The 24,982-nt window shown below is 41.8% G+C and overlaps 1 protein-coding gene across 1 annotated transcript in view; it reads right to left on the bottom strand.

Annotated features, from left to right (window-relative positions):
* Window positions 1-24,774, bottom strand: part of LMO3 (LIM domain only 3) — a 55,344-nt gene extending 30,570 nt beyond the window's left edge. Inside the window, exons 1-2 of the mRNA XM_062491579.1 lie at window positions 24,750-24,774; window positions 18,008-18,221 (exon numbers count right to left, since the gene is read on the bottom strand). Coding sequence (XP_062347563.1) covers window positions 18,008-18,221; window positions 24,750-24,774 — 239 coding nt within the window. The remainder of the gene's footprint in view (window positions 1-18,007; window positions 18,222-24,749) is intronic.
* Window positions 24,775-24,982: the final 208 nt, after the last annotated feature.

Genomic DNA, 24,982 nt, shown 5'->3' with positions numbered 1-24,982 from the left:
GGAAAAAAAAAAAAAAAAAGAACAACTTCCTGCTGCCCCCCTCCCAACCCCATCTCCTACTGCAAGTGTGAAACCACGAGGCGATTTCCCAAAAAATCTCCAGATAAGGAGATTTTCCCAGAGCGTGCTGCGTGTTAAACCTGAGAGCTCTGTGTGCCAAAAAATGTGCGCCCTCATCCCGAAGCCCACATTGCTATGGCTGGCACAGATGCTCTGCTGGGTATCCCTGCCTTTCCTACAGCATGCATGCATCCCAACATCACCAACACAACCCAAAATCAAACCGGGGGGGCTTTCCAAGCTCACACACTCACATTTTACACTCTGCTGAGCCTACCGGGTGCAGACATAACTCTGTCTTCTGCACAAGTGCTGCCCAGTTAGCACTTGAGAAGTTCAAACTTCTTCACCAAGTTGTGATTTTGTTAAACAATGGCAGGAGGCAGACAAAAACCAAATGGCTTCTTGGTGCCCCATAGGTGTTACACATCACCAACTAGCAATTAGAAATTTGCAATGCAGAACTGGGAAGGGGGAAATAAGTTCTAGATCCAAATTAGTTACCAGCAAGTTGACCACTATTAACCTAAAGCCAACATCTGATGATTTAACTGGGCAAGACTAGCCACAACACAGCATTTGCTCTCAGTGAACTTCTCATCTCACAATGCTTCTAAAACCGAAGACAAATATGGAGGAATGCACAAACTGATTCAAATTAACCAGGACTCGCTATTCATTTTATGGAAAGCACTGGGTGTGCCTTGCATCCAAAAGCAACAATTTGTTATGCACTGTGGTGCTACAGTTCTCCACAGCAGAACTGTTTAAAAATCTGAAGCATTCCTAAACTGTTTCACTTAAACATTTCTGAAATAAAATCTTATTGAACTGTTGCTTTTATTAATTTTTTACACGCTGGAGACCAAGTGAATACAAGTTGATTTTTCTTCTTTTCTCCCTTCTGTGTTTTATTTTTTTTTAAACTTTACCTACTGCTAGCAAATAAACTATCCCTCTTTTTTAATAAAACCATGGCCTTGAGTTTTGGCCCCTTAATAGTAGCCTATATGGTCGACTACCCTTGGTGTTAAATTTTCTTAAATTGTATTTCTGTCAGTATATCATTTTTTTAAGCAATGGACCCTATAATAGCAAGCTCTGTTCTGTCAGGAGTACATTTTAACAGCGTGACACAAGTATTTTTCACTACAGGAGACAAACAATGATATGTATTACATGCAGTAAACATTGCCTTTGGTACATAGGGTTCTCTTAACATTCATCTGTCTAAAATTTCATTGTGTCCTGCACAGGGAAAAAGCCCTGCCTCTCATTATCTATTGCCGAGGGCTGTAGGTTTGTAAAGTGCCAACAATGCATTGTCACATTTCTCACAAAACAAGGGCTTGATTGATTATTACAAGAGAGGTAGAGACCCAGCAAGGTGGATTAGGGGATATTTTAATAGTGAAAACAAAATAATAAACCTTTCACTGGGCTGCTTAACTAACAGCATTGTAATAAATTTTCATTCTTTTTTTTTTTCCCCCTTAAAACAGGCACCCTTCCACCAAAACAGGTAGGGTCAAGAAATTCATAAAATAAAGACATTTTGCACTTAATATCATCCTGGAAAGAGAAGAGGAAAAATGGCAAATTTTCCATGGGAAATGCACCCAAGCCTGTGATTTTACACAAGGACTGTAATAGCAGCAGTTCCGAGATTCCCAGTGAATTTACGTAGGGGCTGCAGTTCAGTGCTTGATCAGATTATTATACTCCCAGTTGCTAAAAGCAAGTTTTCCAGTGCTCATGCCCATGAAGTGCCCTTTAGGGACAAGGGACCACCCCTGAGAACCTTTTCTCTGACACCTTTGTCACACTTCAGGTGGGTGAACACGACCTCACCTGAGCCATCCAAAGCAGGGTCAACCCCTCTTTTTGTGTATCAGGCAGGTTATGGCTGGATTTATAAATAGCTCAAGACTGGCACGATTCTCCTCTGTTTCCAAAAAACAGCAGGACTGCGGAGCACTTTAAGAAGCCTCATCAGGTTTGTTGAACTCAAATGTGACTTTCCTGCAGCACCTTAAACTATAAACGCTATAAATGGGCCATGTGTGGGGGATTACCCAGGAGAATAAAATCAATCCAAGTATACAAAATTACTCAGATGAAAAAACAATGCATTGTTCACTTGTTAATTGATCCTTAAAAGAAATATGACTTTTCCCCTCCCTTTGGAGGTAGAATCATCATGGTCAGAAAAAGAAAACAAGCAGGATTGACTTAATTTTTTAGAGAGTCTGGGTAAATTCACTCCACCCCAAAACCATTTTCTGTTGTAGGCAAATCGCTCCCAAGCTCTCGGTTGTCTCTATTTTAATAACCAGAATGGGACATTTTCTCAGCTCCACGGGAGCAGACACCTTGGGCAGAAATCCTGCAGTGCCAGGTTCAAATGTATGGCAGAACTGCCTCCCTCAAAAATTGGGAAAGGTTTTTAGTGCCAAGGAATTATTGGAAAGGGATTATCACCAGCATTGATTGAAAGCAAGCTAAAAACTTCTTGATTTTCAAAAAGCAAAGCAGAGAGGCCTGCAGCACAAGCTAAAGCAGCAGACTGTGTACAGAGGGTAAGGTTAAAAACAAACAGTGCGTGGAGCTGGGGAGGAAGAGAGGGAAAAGGAGAGGCAAACACTTTTTTAAAAGGTGACAACACTCCTTAAAAGACTGTTAGGGAAATTGCCAAGGATTTCTTCTTCCTCAGAATATTTTAAATCAAAGCACTGGCATGGAAAGCGTCCAGTGGATCGATCAAGGAGAGGCAGATACACAACTCCTTATCCCAGGCACATAGTTCATTTTGCATCTGATAACTGTTGGCTGTTGTCAGGGCTGTTTAATGGGTGGGGGGAGGTTAAAGGAAGAGGGATTTACAGCTGTTTCACAGAGACAGAGAAGAGATCATTTGCTCTACATAGCCTTCAAAAAGAAATATAGAGAGTAGCTGGCATTGGTAAATGCTGAGTTTCCTTGCCAAAGCCTGTAGCCTTATGAGATTCTCTGTGCATCTTCTCAGCTGAGCTGAAGATGGTTTGGCTGGAACAAAATTGCTTCTCACCAGCAACATCTGCTACAAGATCTGGAGATGTGTGTCATAACAAAGCCTGCTTTCAGATTCCTGCCCTCCTGTAGGTGCTGCGTGCCAGATGAAAGGGCTGGAACAGGATAAATGGACTCTGCAGACCCTACATCCAACTGAGGGGGAATTGCCATAAGAATGGGGAAATGCCACCATAAACTCCTGTCCAAGGGCCCTTCTGACAAACTCTGCTTTGGCAGAACCAAAGGACAGCTCACAGCAGATGTTCTGCATAGACTTGTCAACACTGTGCTGAGCTCCTTTGGCAGTGCAGGTCTGTTAAGTGTACAAAAATATCTCCAAGAACATTAGATTGAAATTTCAGCGCTGGGTGCAAAATTCCTGGGTTTTTTTGTTAAGTAAACTTTCCTGTCCAACCATGCAAGAGCCTGGCAGTCTTGCAGTCACACTCCTGAGCTGGAACCAAAGCCCATTTGGGGCAGCCCCAGTGTTCCAGGGACAGGGACAGGTTCCCACGTGGTTCTCCACAGATCCCACGCTCACTCAGCCAGATCAGGTTCCCCACAGCAGAGTCATGCTGTCCATAAAACAATTTATTCACAGCACGGTCACACAGAAACAGTTGGAGGGACCCCTAACTAAAGAACCCCTGGGCTTTTGTCCCTTCACAGTTCAAGCCTGAGGTTCTCTGATGTCTTCCATTGGCTTCTGCCTTTTTCTGAGTGTCCACAGGTCCCCAGCCCCAGTTATGCAAAGCAGAGCTACCTGCACTGGCTAGGCTCCTCCATTTAACTCTTTAGCATGTCTGGGCTCTGGCAGGACCAGTCTGAGGAGGTTCCCACCAGCACTTCCCTCACCCCGACAGAAAGGAGCCCTAAGACTGGAAAACCTAGGCTGGGGATGCAGGGAAAGAACACGGAGCAGAATGGTACTGGGCTACAGGGGGGCATCAGGAAAAAAAGTACCTGGGAGGCTGGGAGAGAATCTTATGTGAATCTTGCATGAATCTTATGTGCTGCCACATCAGCCAACATTGCTCAGAGAGTGACTTCAGTGCTTTGCCCATCCAGCCATTTCATGTCAGACGTGCAGCTTGACCTCTCCCACATTCTCACAGCACTGGGGGGAAGGGGTTTCAGCTGCCCTGCCCTCTCCACCAAAAAAAAAAAAAAAAAAAAAAAAGGTAATTATTTTACCCAATTCCACTCCTTCGTTTCCAAAGAATGCAATGTTGAAGCATCAGTGAGGACTGTGTCTTTAACACAGCTGATCTATAAGGACTGCCAGGTAATTAGGTTGCTTGATGTCTTGAGACTACAGAAAAAGCCAGGAGGAAGACCACGGTGGGCACACATGCAGTAATTGCTGTGGAACAAGATGCTCACCCATCTGTCCAGAGTCTTGTGTATCCATTCACTGCAACCCCACTGACAGACACAGAGGGCCAGTCTGACTTCAGCATCCATAGGTGACATTGCTAGAAGAGGTTTGCACCCACCTGCATTTTACTATAGCAATTAAATATTCACGTGTTTGCTAAAAAGCCTCTAAAGCAGATGAGAAAAAACTAGATTTAAATCACCTCACCTTTATCATTTCATCCCAGACACTTTGCAATGGCTGGAAAAGGTGTTGACTACTCCTAAATAAATGCATGTGGGGGTAAAAACAGAGAAAAACTTCATGTGATGCTCACAGCTCTGTATCAGAGTAAGAGCTTAACGTAAAATAAAGTCCTTGGCCAGTGCTACCATGAGACTTTCATGTGCAGACCAAAGACAAAGCTGGGGACCTGCTCACCTCCCTGGTGCATCAAGCTCACAGCTGTGCCAGAGCAAACAAGGAGGGGAAGCTAAGAGCAGGCAGGATTTTGCAGTAGTCATTACTGTGTATGCTTCACCATCCTCAGACACAACCCCTTTTCTTGTACCTCCCAACCACAAATTTTGGGTGAAGCCTTAAAATAGCTCTAACATCCATTATTAAAACTCACAAACTAGAAATTCTGTGCTTTGGTGCAGGCAGCCACTCGGCTTGTGGGACTTTTTGGAATCACTGCAGCAAGTCGTGAATGATGTATGAAATGAAAAATCCCTGCTCACTGCACACAATTCAGATAGTAAAATCTCCCTGGAGCATTAAAAAAAAAAGCACTTGAACGTGTCATTTTATTTTTGTCCTGTGCCCAGAAGACTCCCTCATCTCTCCCCAAGAACATGCAGACACCTCAGCTATCACCAGAGAATGAGAAAACACTCTTGGAGCTAAAGCAGATGGGCTCAGTTTACATGGTGTTTCCTGGAAAAGATACAGTGACCTGGAGCAAACCAGACAGAATTATATTGGACTCAGGCCTTTCTCCAAACACAGGTTTTTGGTCATTTTTTAAAGTAATATCTAATCTCATCAGCCTGACTCTATAACTTGATTGACCTTTGGAGATTGCATTAAGGAAGCAACAACAGCATGCTCAATGCAGTTAGGAGCATGAGAAGAAACATTTGATATAAATATCATGTGTGTGACTAGACATCATTTATGTTGGGACAAATACAGCAACATGCCTTGAATTCAGGCCTTTATTCTTTCTTAGCCCTTTACTGGAACTTTTTTCCATGACTGCCCTTTGGTGGTGACCTTTTAAATCTGGCAGAGCCAAATGTCTGCTGCCATAATTTAGCCATCTTTTGACTTGCTGCATGTGGTGCCAGTACAATGGGATAGGAACTTTTTCTTGTGGTTTTTGAATTGTGTGGGGTTTTTTTTGGTTTGGTGCTTTTTTGTTTTTTTTTTTTTTTTTCATTTGAGGGGAGGGGGAAGTTTTGGCAGCAACAACACAGAATACAGAGGAGCATTGGATTGCTCTTGACAGGGATTTCTTCCATACCAAAACTCCTGCATGTAGCAGACAGCCTCTGTTCACACACACTCAGAGCCCCCCTCATCCCTTCCTCCACATCCAAAATGACAGAAGATCTCCAGAATTAATCTTGCAGCAAAACCACTCAGTTTGGAGCACACAAACTGTCACTCTTTCCCAGTCACTAAAAAGTGGGGAGTTGCCCAGTTTGCTGGTGCTCATTTTGAGCAGAGGGAGGATGGAAAACTGACAGCAAGACTACAAATCTACGGAAGAGTGATCTGTCCAGATGCAGATGTCTTGGTGGCTGCATTTAATTTTGGAAAAGCAGGGGTCCCATCTAAAGACAACTGACGTTGTCTTCTCTTGACAAGTTTCTTAAATTTGCAATTTAATAATTTTTCCTCCCAACTTTCAGTGATGAGGAAGGACAGTCACCTACACTGGCATCGTACATCTGCTGTCTTTCAGTATCCCTGAATTTTGGGGAAAGCAGGGAAAGGGGAGCAGTTGTTAACCCTTTCGCTCCTCTTGCTTCTTCATATAAACACCAGAGCTGTGCCTACTCCTCCTCCTTGCACACAGCAGGAGGAAGAAGGGACTGGGGGGATCATCAGACACCTTTCCCTGAGGCAGGGGCAGAGACAGAACTTCACAGTGTGTCCTCCACCCATCAGCACCTCTGCCCTTAGCAAGCAGCACTGCAGTGAGGGTGAAGCAACAAACTGGATGTTTTTTTAAGTTTTTTTTTTTGTTGTTGTTGTTTTGTTTTTGTTTTTGTTTTTTGTTGAAGCAAACCAAGAGGAAGACAGCAAGAACACTGGTGATATCTGCTGCACTTTTCCTGTGTAGGAAGATGCCATCTCTGGGTGTCAGCCCCCAGTCTGGGCAGCAAAGCACTGCTGGCCACTCCTGTATCACAGGGGCTGAGGCAGGCTGGTCCTCAGCAAACACATCACACCTAGCTAGATCTGGTTTCACTAAAGGAGCCAAAGAACCCGGGCTTAAAAACATGGATAAAACAGTTCTTCAGAATTTGGGGGTGAGCGGGTTATTTCTTGAGTGCCTTGCAGGGGTAGTGGTTTCCAGCTTGCAGTGACAACAATCACATCTTTCTGCTCAGGCAAGATTTTTTCTGGGAAACTTAGCGTGCTTGCAATCATTTTCTAAATCTGTTTCCTTCTCATTCCAATTTATTTCTTACTTTTTTTTTTTTTTTTTTTTTTTTTTTGGAGAGGGGGTGACTAAGAAATACTTGTCCCCTACACCAGCTTTTTGATAGTCTGCTAAAAGCAATAGTATACTTGTTATACAACATTGACAGTATTGCACAAGCAAGCCAAACAGGAGGCACGTGGGAGTTGGTGGCAGGAGTTAACTTTTTCAAAAAGCACACCTTAAAACCAGAAGGGTGGGGAGAAAGAGCTGGGTCTGAGAAGAAAAGGATTTATGGTGGTTAAATCAGACAGAATTATAAAGTGGTTGTATGTCTGCTAAAATAACCTTACACATATATTTATACAAGTCCATATATAAAATAGTTAAAAATTACTTTTTTAGCAGGTCATGAAGAAAACTGTTTATCTGCCACCATAGTGAGATTATGTGATTAATGACAAGATTACTCAGGATAGTTAGTTCCAGAGTTATTTGTTCAGACACAGAACATACCTATCAAGACTAATAATCTGGCAAATTACAGTAAATTTTGCAAATATAGACCGGCTTTTACTCAGAGTAAACCTCGGGGAACTTGTAGCAGAGGAATGATATTTGTACAAGGAGGGAGAAGAGGTGGATGAAGCAAGCACCTGCTTACCCCAGCAGGGAGAGGCTGCTCTTCTTGTGCTCACCCTCCAGTTATCCCACGGCCAAATTGTTGAATAACCTGTACTGGGTGCTACCATCCACCCTACACATTTCAGGGGTGCTCTTAACAAAACACGCCTGTATGTTTTACCTGTAATTATCAGGTGAGAACCTCCGAGGAACAGGGAGAATAAAGAACCACGCTGTTAGGGTGACTACAGGAAAATGCTCAGACTGTGCTGCACCTGGGGCCAGAGAGTGACTGGGAGCCAGCCCGGGACCCACCAGGGCTCACAACTCTTCAGAAGAGCACAGAGGACACCCAGCTTGGAGGTGTGCTCGTGGAGCAGCCCCTGCTCTTTGTTTTGCTCTCTACTCCCTTCCCAGCAATTCGCTCTGCATTAGGACTGACTCAGGTAAGGAGGTGCTGGGGGAAGTGCTCTGGGCTAACTTCACAGTACAGCCAGGCTCATTAAAAGCAGCACATCTGCTGCAGTGTGTGCAGCATTTCCACCAGGTTTTGAGACTGTTTTAGTAAGTGAAGTTCAGAGCAGAGAGAATGCATTTTAGTTTACTTTTTAGTGGCCGTGTTGTAAGTATTCAATGTCACACTGGATTTTAATATTTTCTTTTATTACTATATGGAGCATAAAAAAGCATGAATGCATTATATCTTAATAAAAATGAACATGTTCTTCTAGAAGCCTAAAGCTGCTAAGTACACAGCACATGTTCATTAGTACAATTTTGGAGCATGAAGGGAAAGTGAATCAAGGACCCAAGAATCACAAGCATCAACACAAAACCTCAGGGCTTTTCGGTTTTGTCTCACCTCCTACTGTTGTTTCCCAGGAAAACCATGGAGAGCAGAGCCCATGAACTGCCAGTGGGTTGTAGAGCCAAGCCTAGACTGGGACCACTAAATCATTCCCCAGCAGGTTGATTTGGGGCAGTGGTATGTAGGATTAGCATACAAATAACCATCCTTCCTGTCAGACAAACAGGGCAAGGTTGTCACAGATGTCAGAACTTTGATTGACATCCTAGACGTGGCAACAAGGTGCCTGGCCAGGATGAGAGCCCTGGGTTTGAGCTTTTCCTGGACCAAGGGGCCAGGGAGGTTTGTAAACAGCACACAGAGGACAAGGACACAGGAATTCAAGGTGGGTTTACAGGCAAAACTATTCTTATTTTAAATACTTGTCTCTACTAAGGCATGTTTCTAAATTGATAGGCTCTATACCTTTCAATAGGGATTATTCAGGATACACAATGATGTAGCATGCATTTGTGGGATTAGATTTAATGTTATTTTGGTATAGAACATTCTTAAATGTATCAGATTACAGATTAAGTAAAGAAGCCAGCAAAAACTAATGCAGAGGAGCTTGTTATGCAACTGTCCTCCTTCTTCTTAACACTTGGTATAAGGCACATTAAGCTTATAAAGACTTCTTTGAAAAGGTATTTTGTAAATCCAAACATCAGATTCTAAAAAAATTCCATGTAAAATTTGTTTAATACAAATTAGAAAGGGAGTAATATAATCTGTTCTTTATGGGTAAATTAGTTTTTAAGTTTTCTAATGTCTTAAAATCTTGATTTTTATTACAAATTTTGAGAAAGAGTAATGGCTCTGAACTGAGTTCAGTCTTGACTTCAGAAAAACCCCCAAGATCTATGCAGAAAAAAAACACAGTGGGAAAAAGATAAAAAAAATAATAAATCACGATGATTGCAATTTCCATCCCTAATGTGCAGCCTGTAATTCATTTGAACTATCCGTACCTAGAAATCCTTCCTTAAAATGTATCTAAAAGACAAAACGAACTTCAGCAATTGTTATTTGAACTGTTGCTAGAATTTGATAAAGAATAATAAATTCTATTTCTTAGAGTGAACATATTTACAGAAGCAGGTAACTATTAAAACTATTTGCATCCACTGTAATACATATTTCTCTTTAAAGCATCTGCAAATAAATAATATTATGAAATAGAATAAAATAACATTAATTTTATCCCATGGTGGATCAATAATGCTGTTCAATGCAGGGTTACAATATGGTAAGCACTACCCACTAAGCTAAAACCTGAGAGACTGAGTAGGCTGATTTTTAGGCTTGGACACTTGTCATGAACAAGAATCAGGTTGGGTTCTCGAGCCTTTTGAACATTATATCAAAGAATGTATAAGAATATCAAGAGAGATGTGATTATTTCTGTACATGTAGTTTGAATTATATTAAAAATAAAGGTGTGACAACAGCAACACCAGAGCAAGGGTGCATTTACTACCTGGTGTAGGATAGCATTTCCTTAATTAGTCCAATACATCAATTACAGTATATTCAAATGTACAGTTTGACATGCTCACTCTCACCATCCTACCTCAAAATTCTAAAAAAAGATACAATAACATGCATAATGTTCTCTGCTCTTACCTCCCACCCCCAAAATATTTTATCTTTGCATGTTGTGCAATTTTCACTTTCATGTGCTGTGTGCCAACATGAGATATTATCATTTTTGGAAATGAAAAGATGAAAAGTTTGAGTTCCACTATTCCAGAATGCCACTTCGCTCAAGACCTGCTGGGGAGTGTCCCAAGGAACATCGTTCCAGGGACAAACACACTCTGCTCTTTATAAAACTGGTGATTTTCTGCTCATGAAAATTTTCCCTGTGCTGTGTTTTGCTATGAAATAGATCAACAGGGTTCACACTCTGATCCCACAGGAAAATATCGTGCAGTTAATAATTGGGATCATTGTGTGCTTTGAAAAAATAGGTGCCAAACACTCTCCAGCTGCTGATAGCTGCAGTTCTGATGTCAAACCAGAGATTTGACAGGAAGGAGAGGGACTGGATCATGGATTCCTTACACTGGCACTCTATCACAGCATTTTAGAACATGTCTAAATTTAGTCTACAACTGACCATGCCAGCTGCCACAGGGCTGTCAAAATGTTTAACTACCAGCATTCCTAAACTCAGTCTTAACTGCTTTAGAGAAGATAAGACCATGATCACCTTGCAAGTACCTGTAGAACGTGGGATGCAGAATTCCCCCATGAATTCTATGTTTATATTTCACATAAAACAGATGTGCAGAGATTTATATGTATGATTTGAAAGATTTATATATAATTTGATAGATGATGCAAGCAGCTAAAAAAAGATGCACGTTTCTAAAGATAACTTGGACACACTTCTTACATTTTTAAATGCAGGATCTACTGATCCCCACAGCCATTTTTAAATGTCCCAATGAGATGCAATGAGACCTAGGTGTTGAAAGGCCAATTGATTCAGGATAGTCAAGAAGCAGCTTCAGGAAGATGTAAAGTAACAGCACCAGAATTACATTACAGGGAAGGAGGTGTAGGACATGCAAAGCTTTTCGGGAAGGTAGACTCATTGCCTCAGATGTTCGTGTCTGAGAAACTTCAAAAATTCCAGAATATTTTAACCAAAAATCCCACAGATGTATAACTATTGCTTGGATTTATTAAAAGGTCATCCATTAGCATACTGAGGAATCTATTGGGAAATTAGCCATCAAAAATATAATGCATTTAATAAGGTATTCCCAAAATACGAATTCTTAAAGACCACAATAGTTAAGACCAGTTTCATTTGGAAACTGTAAGTTGCATACTGTGTATTTTGGTTTCCAAATCCATAGTGAATATACTTATCTTCAGTGAGAAATTGAAAAAGAAAGCAATTCCAAAGTCAGGAGGACTAAATAAGTGTGTAACATTGTTAACTCATTTCGATTTTCACGTTATTCAAACATTCACATCCAGAAGGAATGCTTTACCTTTTCTGGAAGACTTAAAAAATACAGTAAATAGCAAGTAACAAAATTCAGTAATAGACCTTTCCTTTTAATTACATGGTAGAGACTTGGGGGTTTTCTTTTTCAGTTTTCAGTGTAAAATGTCCACAGAAATTAATTAGAAAAAAAAAAGTAATTTTTTCAGAAACAGATATGTAGCAGAAATCAGAAATTTTAAAAAGCATCTCTGTCTTAGGCTATTAGAACTAAATAGAATTCTACTACATTATGCACAGATACTTTGCTTCCATTAAGCTTCCTGTCAAAAATTCAGAAATTTTCCAATTATATCTTGGATATCAAATCCCGTGTCACAATGTAATTGATAACATTTATTCCTGAAGTCAATAAATGTATGATGGATATTATTTAATGATATTTCTTAGGAAGTAATGGTCACAAAGATACTTCTGAGAAAAAAAATATTAAAATTAGCAAAGATGAAAACAAGAAAGTTGCATTTCTTTTAAAAGAGGTTACGGGAAATATGAAGCAGAACTACAGAATTGTTGCTCTTTCACCAGGAGCATTATCCCATCCTCTGGCACTGCAGAATTATTTTGGCTTCCCCAAAATCACTGCTTCTATTAAGCTTGACTGAGCTGCTCTGTATTGGCAAAACCTTTGTAGTAAAATAATTTTCCATCAAAATACAGGGCAGAGTAATGAAGAGCTGTAGGACAGGCTTTAAGAGGCACGGTACTTTCATCTGAAAAGTCTCCTGAAATTCTTTGAACGTTTCCAGGGGATTAATGAGGTATTTTGACAACACACGAGAATCGTCTGGTTTTCAAGAAGCCTTATAAGAGGGAAGATTCACATTCTTGAAAATTAAACTGTGTATTTTAAGCCGCTAAAAATAACACAATTATTAAAAATTTGGCAGCTCTGAAGAAAAAAATACCAGCAGATATGGGGAAACACATGGAACTACTGAAGAGCGTCAAACTTGAGTACACACATTTCACAGCATTTCAACATGACTTAAACACCAATTTTAACAGCTTAATTGAATTTTTCTTATTAAAAGCTATCACAGATGAGCTAAAATAAGAACAAGCTAAACTAGCCAGAGTGTAACTAAATCAAAAGCTTTATTCTTTGCAAGTGGGGTGGATTAACTGTGCGTGTGTGCATCACTCTCCTTATCCCTTTCAACAACTGTTAAGGTGTTTGGAGGTTTTCAAAACCTTTGGCAATTAGTGGAAGAGAGAGTATTCTTGCTTTTTTTCTCCCCTCCTTTTTCCAAGACACAGTAAATGATACCATTTATGTAAATTTAGAAGAACATTCATCACACACAGCAAAATTAGAACAAGTGAATCGCTACACCTACCATTTTTTTAAAGCATTTTACAATAATTTTAGGGCATGCTCATGCAAACTACTAGTCCCTTGAATGCTATAATGCACTGCAACAAGGTCATTAGTGCATAAATAAGGGTTCAGTTTAAAAAGCTTTAGTGAAGAACGTGGACTTCTAAAGCCTCACTTCGTAAATACCTCAGTAGTCCTGAAAACTCAGAGTGCTTAAATCTTTAAAGGTTTACCCTTATTTAATCAAGCTGGGTAAGAAACATGTTGAGGAGGCATTTTGAAAACAATTTATTACCCACTACCCATGAAACTATCCACACAGAGTCTTTATACAAGCATTTAAACAGGCCGATATCTTGGGTATTTGCAATACTGCCCGTGACATAAGAGAGGAATGGCCACAACACATGTTAAGTCTCTCTAAGCGCTCCTACACAATATTTTTTTAAAATAATAATTGCCTTTAGAGTGCGAGCAGTTATACAGGAAAAGCCACTTCCTAAATTCTGCTCTTTTCACTCCGCACTGAAGCGAAATATTTTCCAGAGGCAGCATCTTTATAATGAACACAACTTTCTGTGGTCAACTCTGATTATTTATGAGATCTTCTCCAATATCCAGTTCTAGAGACTTGGCTTTCCTCAGCTCTTTCAACCAGCAAGTGGGGAAGAAGAAAAAATGCAACATCTTCTGTCCCTTTCCTCAGGAATGGGGATCTCCTCATTTTCATTGCTGTTCAGTGGTACTTTTAAGGTTTGCAGTATATTTACAAATAATATCAATACTGAGTGGGGGGAGAGGACAGACCTTGTGTCATCCTCCTCCCTGTCCTCAATAAGGTTCTAGATGTGTTTAAGGGCAGAAATTCCACCCCAGTATATTAGCTTTGTTAATCCTTTTCTTATGATCTCGCTTGCCTGGCTAGGGAAATTATGCAAAAAGTAATAAAAGTTCTAATTCAATTTCCATGTTAAGAGATGGATGTGGAAAAAAAAAATCAGAAAGTGTGTTCTTTGTGTTTACAAAAAGATATGCACTCCAACATTTAGTGTCATGGAGCTGGAGTTAAAACCAGAAACGGCAAAGAAAATTTAGCTGCATGAATGCCTGCTCTTCAGTAAAATGCTGCCAAAATTAAATAGGAATGAAACAGCACTTTGTAGTCATTGGTCGCTCAGCGGGGTTTGCGTAGTTAAAAACCTGAGTGAAAAGGGTGATTGACCTACATTGCAACTAGCTTAGCACAGCTGTACTTTCATATTTCTGCTGCATCCGAGGAAGCTCATTTTTTAATACAACTGAGTTACATGTAATTGTCGGTCTTTTATTTTACACTTCTAGGGGCCAGATATTCATCTCAAACGTGCAGCAGGCGTTACCGTGCATCTGGAAACATCCACGGCTGCCCATCTGCAGGCAAGGCTAAGAGAAGGGATTGCACACAGTTGCACCTGAAATTAGGAGGCTGCCCAGGGTAGGAGAACCTCACAAATATACAGAAATCAAACGAGCAGATGGAACAGAAAGCAAATCCCTTGGCACCCCAAAGGCAAAGGCTCTGCTGTTTCCCTATTGTTTTGAGCAGAAGGAGCCCAGAACGTGCAACCAAAGCACATTTCACACAACTCATACCTGCGGTTTAAATAAGTAATAACATTCCAGTTAACAACCAGTTTGACATGTTAACAGCCCAAGGGCTGTTAACATAATGACTGGTCATTAATGGCAGTAATGACAGATTTCAAAGGGAATATTGTGCTTGTAAATGGACACGCTGCCAGTCAGAAGAGAGGACAGAGCAGGATAGGCTGATGCATTAAGATGTCAGCGTACAGCTCTGGAGGAAAAGAAGGGGAGAAAAAAAAAAGTTGTTGCATATTTCACTCACTATAAATGGACTTGAAATATTGGCGTAAACCTAAGTTCCTTAAATTAAGTCTTCACTTTCTAACCCAGGAGTGTATAAGCAGAAGACAGAAGCCTGCAGGGGAATTATACTCTGCATATCATTTTCACAGAGTGTGTTATTTCTGAGATTGAGCCCTTTCTTTACTGGAGTCAGTTCCCATCCCTGTTAACAAAGTGGGGCTCCCTCCTGCCGTGGCCACCCTGGCACTGCGGTGTCACCAGAATCAGATTCACAGGAATCAGATTCCAGGGCAAAGCCTCTCACACCCGCAACATCTTGCAAGCTCCTTGCTTCATTAAAGATTCCTTCCGTTCCCTCGATCCCTCCCAATCTGGAGAAAAATGTTTTAATGTAGTATAATTAACTAATTTTACCAAAGGAGACTGCTAAAGCAAAGCAAGTTTTGAAGTTCTGAAGATACAGAGTATTTATAAGAAGCTCAAAGTGGAGACCTCAGGGCTCAGCTGCAGCATGAGAGCGTGCATCAGGGCTGAGGGAGGGTGTAGGTTTTTTGGCAGGCATCTCTAAATGAAAATTACTGAAGTATTTTTGCAAACAGGCAAGGACACAATCACACTATTTATGAACTTAAACACGAATGCTGAAGCACCCAAACTGGCTATGTGATTGCTTGTAGCATCTGTAGGATGCCTGTCTTATTGAAAGGCATAATGAACACTGAGAGACAAGTTAATAAGCAATTTTACTCTTTATAGTATTGTTCAATCCACGTATCCTCTAGAGGGCACCACATAAATTAATAGGAAGCCAGAACAGTTTTATACGCAGCAAAGACTCCCTTTATGGTTAAAAATAATAAAAAAACCCTAACATAGTTTGAAACCATAATCGAACTCTAATGTGATCATTAGTACAATGCAACTTGTTCCTTGTGGGTTGCTAAATATGAAAGCTTATTTGACTACAAAGCTACAGAAACTGTAGCTAGTTTGAACATTAGCACTAAAAAGATCACTTTTATAGGTTCACTGCATAACTAAGTAGATAAGATGCAATGAAACAAATGACTATCTGCAGTTACTTTAGGTGCATCAGTTTGCAGTTTTGTGTAAATACCAAGTTTGAATCTATGCACTCGCAAGCATCACTCAGAAAAAAAAAATAATAATCATAACAAAATCTTCATTAAGACTCAATAAATCCAGAGACAAAAATCAGAAACAACTTAAAACCAATTGTAGCATTTCTCACATATGCTGGTTTCACGTGCAAAAGTAAAAGGCATTATGAATGAAGAAATAAATGAGACACCCGTTTGAATGTGATCATGACAGACCAAAAATTAAAAAAAAAAAAAAAATCTCCTTTCTCTGAATCACTTAGTATGAGTTTTAACAATCTGTTAGCAAAATATTTACTCCTGTTCCACCCTCAAAGACCAGAGAGCAAGAGCGTGTATGAATGCATCTGTTCTGGGGAAATGCTTTGCTCATATCTTTACTACCACATCATTTCTGGTTTTGATTTTAAACATTTGATTTCAAAACATTAGATCTGCTGCACTAGCACTTGGGAGATTCAGTAAGCTCAAAGTCTCCAGTAAATTTGGAACTCAGATGAAACAGCCATAGCAGTTCTCTTGCTCCTGCAGGCATTTGTTGTATAAAGATTATTAAATGGGTTTTAAAAACTGGGATGTTACTTCCCCGCACCAAAACCTTTCTTCAAACCCTCTCTACACACCCTCACCTAAAGACCACAAGCAACCTAAGTTCATGTGCAACAATTCTCTTCTGTTCCAACAGCTTTTAAAAGTGAGGTTTTGTTACCTCTACTTTGGCAGCTTTAGCACAGTGGGTTTAAGATGCTAAATTCCCAGCACTCTATCTCGGGTTCAGTTCAGACCTTTAATGGGTTGCAGAATACTTTTACCATTAAATAATCTAAGCCCATCTGAAGAACCTGATCTGCCTTTCAGCCCCAGCTCAACAAATGCATTTGTGAGGGGTTTTGTCCTACTCTTTTTTTCTAGAGGTGGTTACGTGGAGAGCCAGAGTACCAAATGATGTGAGTGCTTTAGTCTTAATTCCTGCTCCAGCCTATTCATGGTGTATAATCTGGGAGCTGATCAGTGTGTGGGAACCTCTTATTTGGTACCTGTACTTAAGTGGAACTTGGAAGTTAACACATTCAAAAAGAATTTTAGTTTTTCCCCAATGTATTAGCGACTTCGATGTCCCTTTAGAAGGAAAAGGCTTCACTAAAGGGGCAGGGGAAATATTCCCAGAAGTTCACCTTAGCCTGGAGCAGCTAGTCTCATGAGACCCCCTCCACAGGGAACGGAGGAAAGGTGTTACTACAGGAAATAGGTGCTCGGAATCACCCCAGAGGAGCCTTTCTCTCTATTTACTATGGAGAGCCCAGGGAGACTAAACTTCCCAGTTAAACTTACATCCTGCAAAGCAGCCCTAGACAGATAAACTATCCTGGTGCTGCACATCAGTTCTTAGCTATGAGTTATTCCTCAATACATTTGAGGATGTGGATCCACTATCTTCAACAAGAAGATAGAAAAGCAGGTGCCAATCTGCTACCTCTAAGAAAGTTAGCCAGCATCCCACCTAGGCCACCAACTGAAACCAGGAGAAGAGTGGATTTCAGCTCAGACTCATGGTTATTACAAGTAAAAGTTGGTTATCCTGGTCCAGCTTCAAACAGTTGAGCGCCAGCATTCACAACAGCTCGAGTGCCACAAATGAAATCCCTAGGCAAACTAAGGGGGAAAGATGAGCGAAACGTTCCTTGTCTGTAGGGTTCCAGGCCCGCCCTGAAGCTGGGTGAAAACCACAGGTCTGGTTTCAGGCTGTGACACCACTGTGCTGCCAGGAGGAAGAGGAGGAGGAGGAAGAGGGGGAGCAGGAGACCACCACCTCCCCAGCAGCAGGATGCTGTGGGAAGCAGGGGGGAATTACTCTTTTCTACACCAGTATCCGCATCAGAAATCCAGCAACCGCCTCCACAACCCGTCTGCGTGCGCTTCTTGACTGAGACTTTAATTTAACCTCCATATTTCAGGATTTGTTTCCTCATCTCCACAAGTACTTGGCCTTGCAGCCCTGCCTGTGTGAGAGCAGCTCTGTAGGAAGGGCTGAACAGATCCCCCAAATTCGCCGGCGAACGGAAGGAGGCCGTGACCTACCTCAGATAGTCTCTGCGACAAAGGATAAGGTTGGCTTTGGTGTACAAGGTAGAGCCCACCTCCCCCAGGCGACAGTCACAGCAGGCACATTTCAGGCAGTCTTCATGCCAATATTTGTCCAGGGCCTTTAGAAGATATCGGTCTTTAATCTTACGGTTGCAGCCAGCACAACCTTTCGGCTTGGTGTCTGGCTGGACTGAGAGCATTTGTATACCTGAAATACAGTAAGACAAGAGGAGACTGAAAATAGATATTCTTTCAAGTACAAAAACTCCTGCCCTTTTCTTCCTCCACCTTGCTGCTCCCCCCCCCTCCCACACACAGTTCATTTAAAAGTCAATGGTGTAGGTAGGATAAAATAATTTAGTCAGTCCATAGCAAAGTGAAAACAAGGCTAAGATAAATTTGAGAGCAGAAACTTCCACTGCTCTAAGTTCCACGGCTCCTCTTTAACACTTCATTTACCTGGTCTCTTCGCTGAAAAGAAATAGGATTTATAAAAATAACATGAAATATTGAAACAGTCTAGTTGAAAAGTCATCCAATTTCAGCCACAGTGTCCAATATTTAGCAATGCAAAATTTCAATAAACAGCATATCTCCAATACTTTGCAACCCAAAAATTAAATAAACAGGATATCTATATGGCAAACATAGTTAAATCCACATATTTGGACTTATTTGCACTACGTTTATAAAATATAAAACCTTTCAGTTTTTAAAGAAGAAAAGATTGGAGCTTTTAGAGGCACAGAGCAAGAGTTTCTGAGAGAGTTGACACAGAAATTTTGATGCTGGCAAGAGGGAGGTGTTTTTTTTGATATTTTAGCTCTTTTTAGACATAGTAACGAAGCTATGAGATTTCCAAAGACTTCAGTACCAGCAACATCAGGCACAACCTGCAGTGCAAGGACCTTCTGAAAAATGTGATTTAAAATAATCTGCACAAGGTCAGAGAGGTTCTTGCTTGTCAAGAAAAAAAAAAAAAAAACAAAACAAAAAAAAAAAAACAAAGCAAATCAAAAAAGAAAGAAAAAAAACCCAAACAAACCCAAAAAATCCACCAAGAAACAAACCGCTGTCCTGATTTCCAATCCCAGTTTTAGCCAGCAGCTACTTCAGGACAAGGAGTACAGTAGTGTCCATTAAACATATGTACACCTTTTGATGTAATAGCTGAGAGCATTTAAAAACCATTCAAACACCTGAAACGCTGTTTAATGGACAGAAGCAGCGAAAAGTGGAACACAGTTGAGTGATGTTACTCAGAGCAACACAGCCAGCTTCCAGGGATCCATTCAAAAATCAATTGCCCTCAGCTTCACAGTAAATGGGGAGAGGTCACTGCCCCAAAAGTGCTCACAGACTGGTCTCTCTGGTTAGCTGCATGAACTGCCATGCCAGTGCACTCACACTAATTCTCTCACAGTTACCCCTTAGGATAAGCAAAATAACAGCCCTGTGGATATTTCAGTGGTTATCAAACAGGCACAGGGCAGAAGGGAAGAGCCAACACGCTGGACAGTAGTAGCTTACCTCAATGCTTTAATGCCAGTGATGCAACTTCAAAAAGATGCTACTCACTAGAGTGCACCTGAATATTGCAGCGCGATTTTGTCAAGGCTGGGGAGCAAATGCTCCTGCCAGCAAGTAAATCCTAGTCCAACATTTGGGGTTTGGAAGCCCATTATTATCCAGAGGTCAAATAGAAAGGTCAAATAAAGTCCCAGCAAAGAAGAGCAAATTCAAGCGCCCCTCATCATGAACGTTCTACTACCTGGAGTTAAGAAAGCTTGGCAGGGTCAGCTTCTATCAGCAGACCTTGGCTGGTGCTGTAGCACCTCACCACAGGCAGGCAGGCTCAGGGAGCTGGAGCACAAACAAGTTGGGGTTTGTTTGGTTTGCTTCATGTTTGCTTTTTGGAAATGTCTCGTAAGAAAAACACGATAACCAGTGCAATCATTGAGGCAATGGCAGAACATGCCTTTATGGATATTAGGATACTACAAAGACAAGAGGCTGAGACATCCCAGGGATCTCCACACAGGTGTGTGTAGAACACATGGAATTTATGTGGAGCACAGCAACTGCATGGCCAGTTAAGTGACTTTCCAGATTTCCCATGCTGAACTCCTACGTCCAACCTGCAAAGCTGATTGCTGAATTAGAAATAGTCATTCTTACTGAGACATGAGCACAGCAGCCTTGCTCCTCTCTTTGCAAGGCAGCCTATCCCACCCCTTGGGGTGACAGATTTACCTGGTGCAGGAGCTGTTCAGTGGCATGCAGGCAGTCCGGGTAGCAAACACCCCAAAGTACCCCGGCACTGCTGCTGCACAACACCTGAGTTTCATGGCAGAACGCTGTATTTTTCTCTCAACCAGTATAAAAATTTCCAGTGCTGCCCCTCCCATCACTCCCCAGTTGATGCTCATAGCTCCTTACACCTAGAGACTCCTAAGATCTCTCATTCCCAAGGGGGAGGATGAGATCCAGTGACCTGCACTGGGCTCCACAGCCTGTGGCAGAACTGGGAATGTACACATACATTTCCTCTTCAGAAAGCACCATGTGACAAAGGCTGAGCCTTTACAGCATTTTCAATTGACAGCTGACTCCCCTGAATCCAGGATATATCCACGAAACAGCAAAGGAACATGACTACAAATAAATGACTCAAAGCAGCGAAAATATCAGAGATTTCTGGTAAGGGACCTGTACCAGACTGCAAAGAGAAGTCCTGCTGAAACTCTAATGCCATCACTTGGTCAAAAAGCCTTAATCTGCAGTATTGGTTATCACACTAGAATGTAAATATCCACTAGGTGCCAACAACAGGCTTATGCTCAGACCCTCTCTTTGGCCACGTAGAGGACAAATGCATAAAATCAGCCACAATTTGTATAAACTTCTTGAAACTCAGTAAAAAAAAAAGTTTAGAAGCATGAAGGAGCATTCTAGGACTTTAATCTTTAGCTCAAGGGAAACCAGAATAAACTAGGAGCTAACACAGTTAAAGGCTTTAACGAAAAAAATCTTAATGTAAAAATTTCATCGTCTGATAAGGAAGCGGGTGAGAGAGTGGAGTCTGACAGTCTCTGATCCAGGCTGATCTACTGTCCTGAGCTGTCTGAAGGGAACAAGATGCCACAGAAACACGGCCAAACAAGCGAATGTCTGAGCAGATTGCAGTAATCAAGCCTGATAATTCCCGAGGTATATGCTGCAAACATGAGGTTATTGTATTACAAATAAAACTGCAGCTTGCACATAGCCTGCACAGCTTTTGAGATACTTGCTACACGAGGAGAGCAGGCAGAGCCCTGCCACTCACACTGGTTAGCCCAAAACCTTCTTGTAGGAGTAACTGCAAAGGGGCAAACACCCCGTGGAAGGAAAATTTGCATCCCTGCATGTCTATTTTCCTGAGGCAGGGAGAGAAGGTGGTGCTGGCACCCCACTGGCAGCATCTTCAGATTGGGCATTCTATCTGCAGAGGCTTTTGGAGGGAAGGAAAGCTTTTCCCCTCTGATAGATCTGATCTGTTCTCACTTTATATGCAATGAAGCTGGTTCTATTTTATTATTTAAAATTCCCCAAACTACTGCTTCATTGTACAAAAATAAAAGAAGCAGTATTTTCTGGAAGTTTAGAAGGGTTCTAAACAAAGTCAAGAAGCTTTTGACATGTCTCCAAATTTGACAATGTCCTTTTCTTCACACGTCCTGTTTAAATCCCTTAGTTTTGACACGAGAACATTTTATTGCCTTTTCTCCCTTCTATTGTACAAGCCACCCTAATGCAGATCACCCCACAGACCATCTCTCTCCCCTTTAACATTCCCACAAGATCTCCGTTGCAGTTGCACTTTTCAGATACGTGCTCGTATATTTTTAGCTCTCCCTTAATTTGGCAATAAGAATACCTTGCAGCTTACTGTCAGCCAGCTTTTCACAGGCTGCGGTTTAAGTACTCATTTATTTCCTAGGACATGGGAAGGGCCTTTTCAGAGGCTGACAGCACCCACAAACCCATCCAAACTGCTCATTGCTGAAATATCAGGTGGCAATGCACAGCACTGCTGCCTGGCTGCCTTCCTCTCCCCCTCCCCCAGGAAAGCAGAGCTTATGAAGCACTTTCAAAACATCATACAATTCCCTAAGTGCTACACCCAGGCTGTGGGGGAAAAAAAGAAAAAAAGAAAAAAAAAAAAAAGAAAGAAAAATCAAACCCAGCTTTCCCTTCAGTTCTGCAGAGTTCTACCCATGCTCTGCATCACAGAGCAGATCTGTTCTCAGAACTGAGAAATTTCAGTGCCTAGTCTGTCACTGTCAAACAAACCCTTTTTATTTCACCCCAATATGCTTTCAAGGTCTTCCTCTATCCTTCCCTCTGCTCCCTCCCTTCCTCCACCCCCAGTCCCCAGGATACTGCACATAAACTGCAGAGCTGTGGCAGGAATAAGACTTCTTCATCACCATTCACCACCTTTAGGATTTTTGAAGGGAGAATTTAAAAACCCGAGTTGCAGGTTTTCAGATTTCTCTCAATCTCCCCAAATAAGTTCAATGAAACCGACTCCCCTCCCTATTTATTGTTATTATGGTGTGATGAAACACTGTCAACTGATTTGTAACTATGATTCCATGATAAAGAGGAACGGTTGCTGGAAAAAGCTAAATTAAGCTCCCGGGGAAGGCAGAGAAGCAAAAATCCATCTCACTCAAATCATCACCCTTCTCAGAAATCAAAGGGAATGAAGATTTGATGTAATGAACTATATTGTGTTAGTGATTTAGAAGTGATGTGTGAGTAGGATTAGTCCCTAATGGTGCTGAGCATGGCATGAGACACTCAGAACTCAGCTCTTGTTTGTGGTACAGGCAGTCCTTGGGAGGAAGAGCTGGGTATTATGCTCTGATCTCTCACAAACTTTTAAAGACCACTCTTCCCCCACCCCTTTTCAGAGGATGCACACAGTTCTACCAGACAGTAGCACAAACAGCACAAAAGGACAAACTTGCCTCCACTTAAAAAAAAAACTGAAAAATGAGTTTGGAGCAAATTAAGTATTGAGTGCATCAGTCTTTAAAAGCAAACTGACAGACAACATGAAGTAAACAAAAGAGTTAGGGGTTTAGGAGAAAATAAAAAGAATACTTTTCTGGTGCTTTCCTGCTTTCTGTCTTCATCCTAAAAGCATTCAGAGCTCCAGTAATTCAGGGCAACACACACAGACTCGGGGTGGGGGGGGGGGGGGAAGTTGAGGTTTCAGAAGCTGAGAAACATTTCAGAACTCATATGTAACACATCAGGAGTCGTAACTAGTTTTAGATTGGCATGTAAATTGTTCTGTGGAAAATTCTTATTGCCTCCGAGACCCTGCTATTCTGAGTTATTTGACAGTTTAAGGGAAATCATAATTAAAAAAAGAGACATAAATAATAGCCTGTGCAATGTGGTGCACAGAAATAAGTGGAACCATTTCATTTAAACTCTGGTGAGCTTTTAATTGCCTGGATTGCATTGTGAACCAGCCTAACGGTTGATTGCCTCCATTATGCTCTCTTGTTCTGTGCCATTCATCCGCACAGTCTCAGCTTCTGTAGTTAACACAACAAAGTAACCGCAACTCCATAACACTCGGGGCTTTTTTAAAAATAAAAGTAAGGATTTCAGCACTCTGAATATAGCCTCTCCTGCATACTTTTGAGTTAATTTTCCATGGTATATAACTAAGTTTCACCTCCTGCCCCTTCTTCTACAGAGGAATCTGCTTTTTTCTTTATTATTTTAGATTATTTTTTCTTTCTAAATGAAGGATATGGGTTGGGAAGGAGGGGATAAAAAAAAAAGGAAAGAGAAGAGGTTAGGCAAAAAATAAAAATGGGAATGGCAGTCCCACAGCTGGGAGCAGTGATACAGAATAAAAGAATTTGGCCAACATGGCTAGTCGATTGCCAAGAGACACCAAACAAAAGATTTCTCTTCTTCTTCCCCCTTCTCTTTTTGAAAGCTATATTGGGCCTAAAAGCTTGTTTCTCTCTGTTCACTGGCCCAGAGCATCCCTGCAGGCTGTAGCCCCCTAAGGGACGGCACAGCAAATAGATGTACCCAGATCTCAGGGACTGGAGCTGCTGAGCTATGTTCCTACCCCTGGCGTGTCCCCCCATCTCTCTCCCCCCAGCCCCCCCAACCCACCGCTCTCCCCCTCCTTTTTGTAGAGCAGTGGTGCTGGGAACCAATTTGATTCCCTTTTTCTCCAATGCAGCTGCAAGGCTCAGAGATACTGACATTTTTCCACTCTTATCAGTTTAATTACAGTTACCATGGCAGCAAAGTGCTAGTGCTTGGCAAAGGCCAACAAGAGATTTGCAAGACTGAGTTCAATTTTGATGCAGCTCACATGCAAAATAAAAAAAAAAATAAATAAGAAACATATACTCCACAACAAAGAATCCCTTTTCGGAGTTAGACGCTCAAGCCTTTTATGCCGACTCCTTTCCGAGCATCACAAGGATGGGGAGAGGGAGGTGTCGGGGGCAGCACGTCGCGATGTTCGCGGCACCGAGCGAAACGAACGGGGTTTAAAGAGCGGTGCGGTCCTACAGAGCGGTCCTAGAAGCGATGTTTGGGGTGTCCTCAGCACAGCACACGCTGGCAGCGCCGGGAGGATGGAGAGGAAGCGGAACCCCCCCGCCTCCCCCCGGGAGCGCACCAGCGCCGGCCACCGCCGCCTTACCAAAACTTTTCTCCTTTTTCTGCATGAGTTGATTTACGGGCGCCTGGAGAGCTCCTTCTCATTGAAGCACCAAATCCCGGCAAAAGTAGCAAACGCTTCCAGGGCTCGGGTCAAGTGAGCGGGAGCGCGGCGCGCCGCAGAGGGGGCGGGGGGGGACGGGAATGGGGATGGGGATAGGGATGGGAATGGGAATGGGGGGACGGCACACCCCGAGCCGCCAGCGAGCGACAAAG

This window comes from Cinclus cinclus, chromosome 4 (genome assembly GCF_963662255.1).
Source record: "Cinclus cinclus chromosome 4, bCinCin1.1, whole genome shotgun sequence".
NCBI lineage: Eukaryota > Metazoa > Chordata > Aves > Passeriformes > Cinclidae > Cinclus > Cinclus cinclus.
Note: the sequence above shows the minus strand (reverse complement) of the source record. Positions and strands in the feature narration are given on the sequence as shown.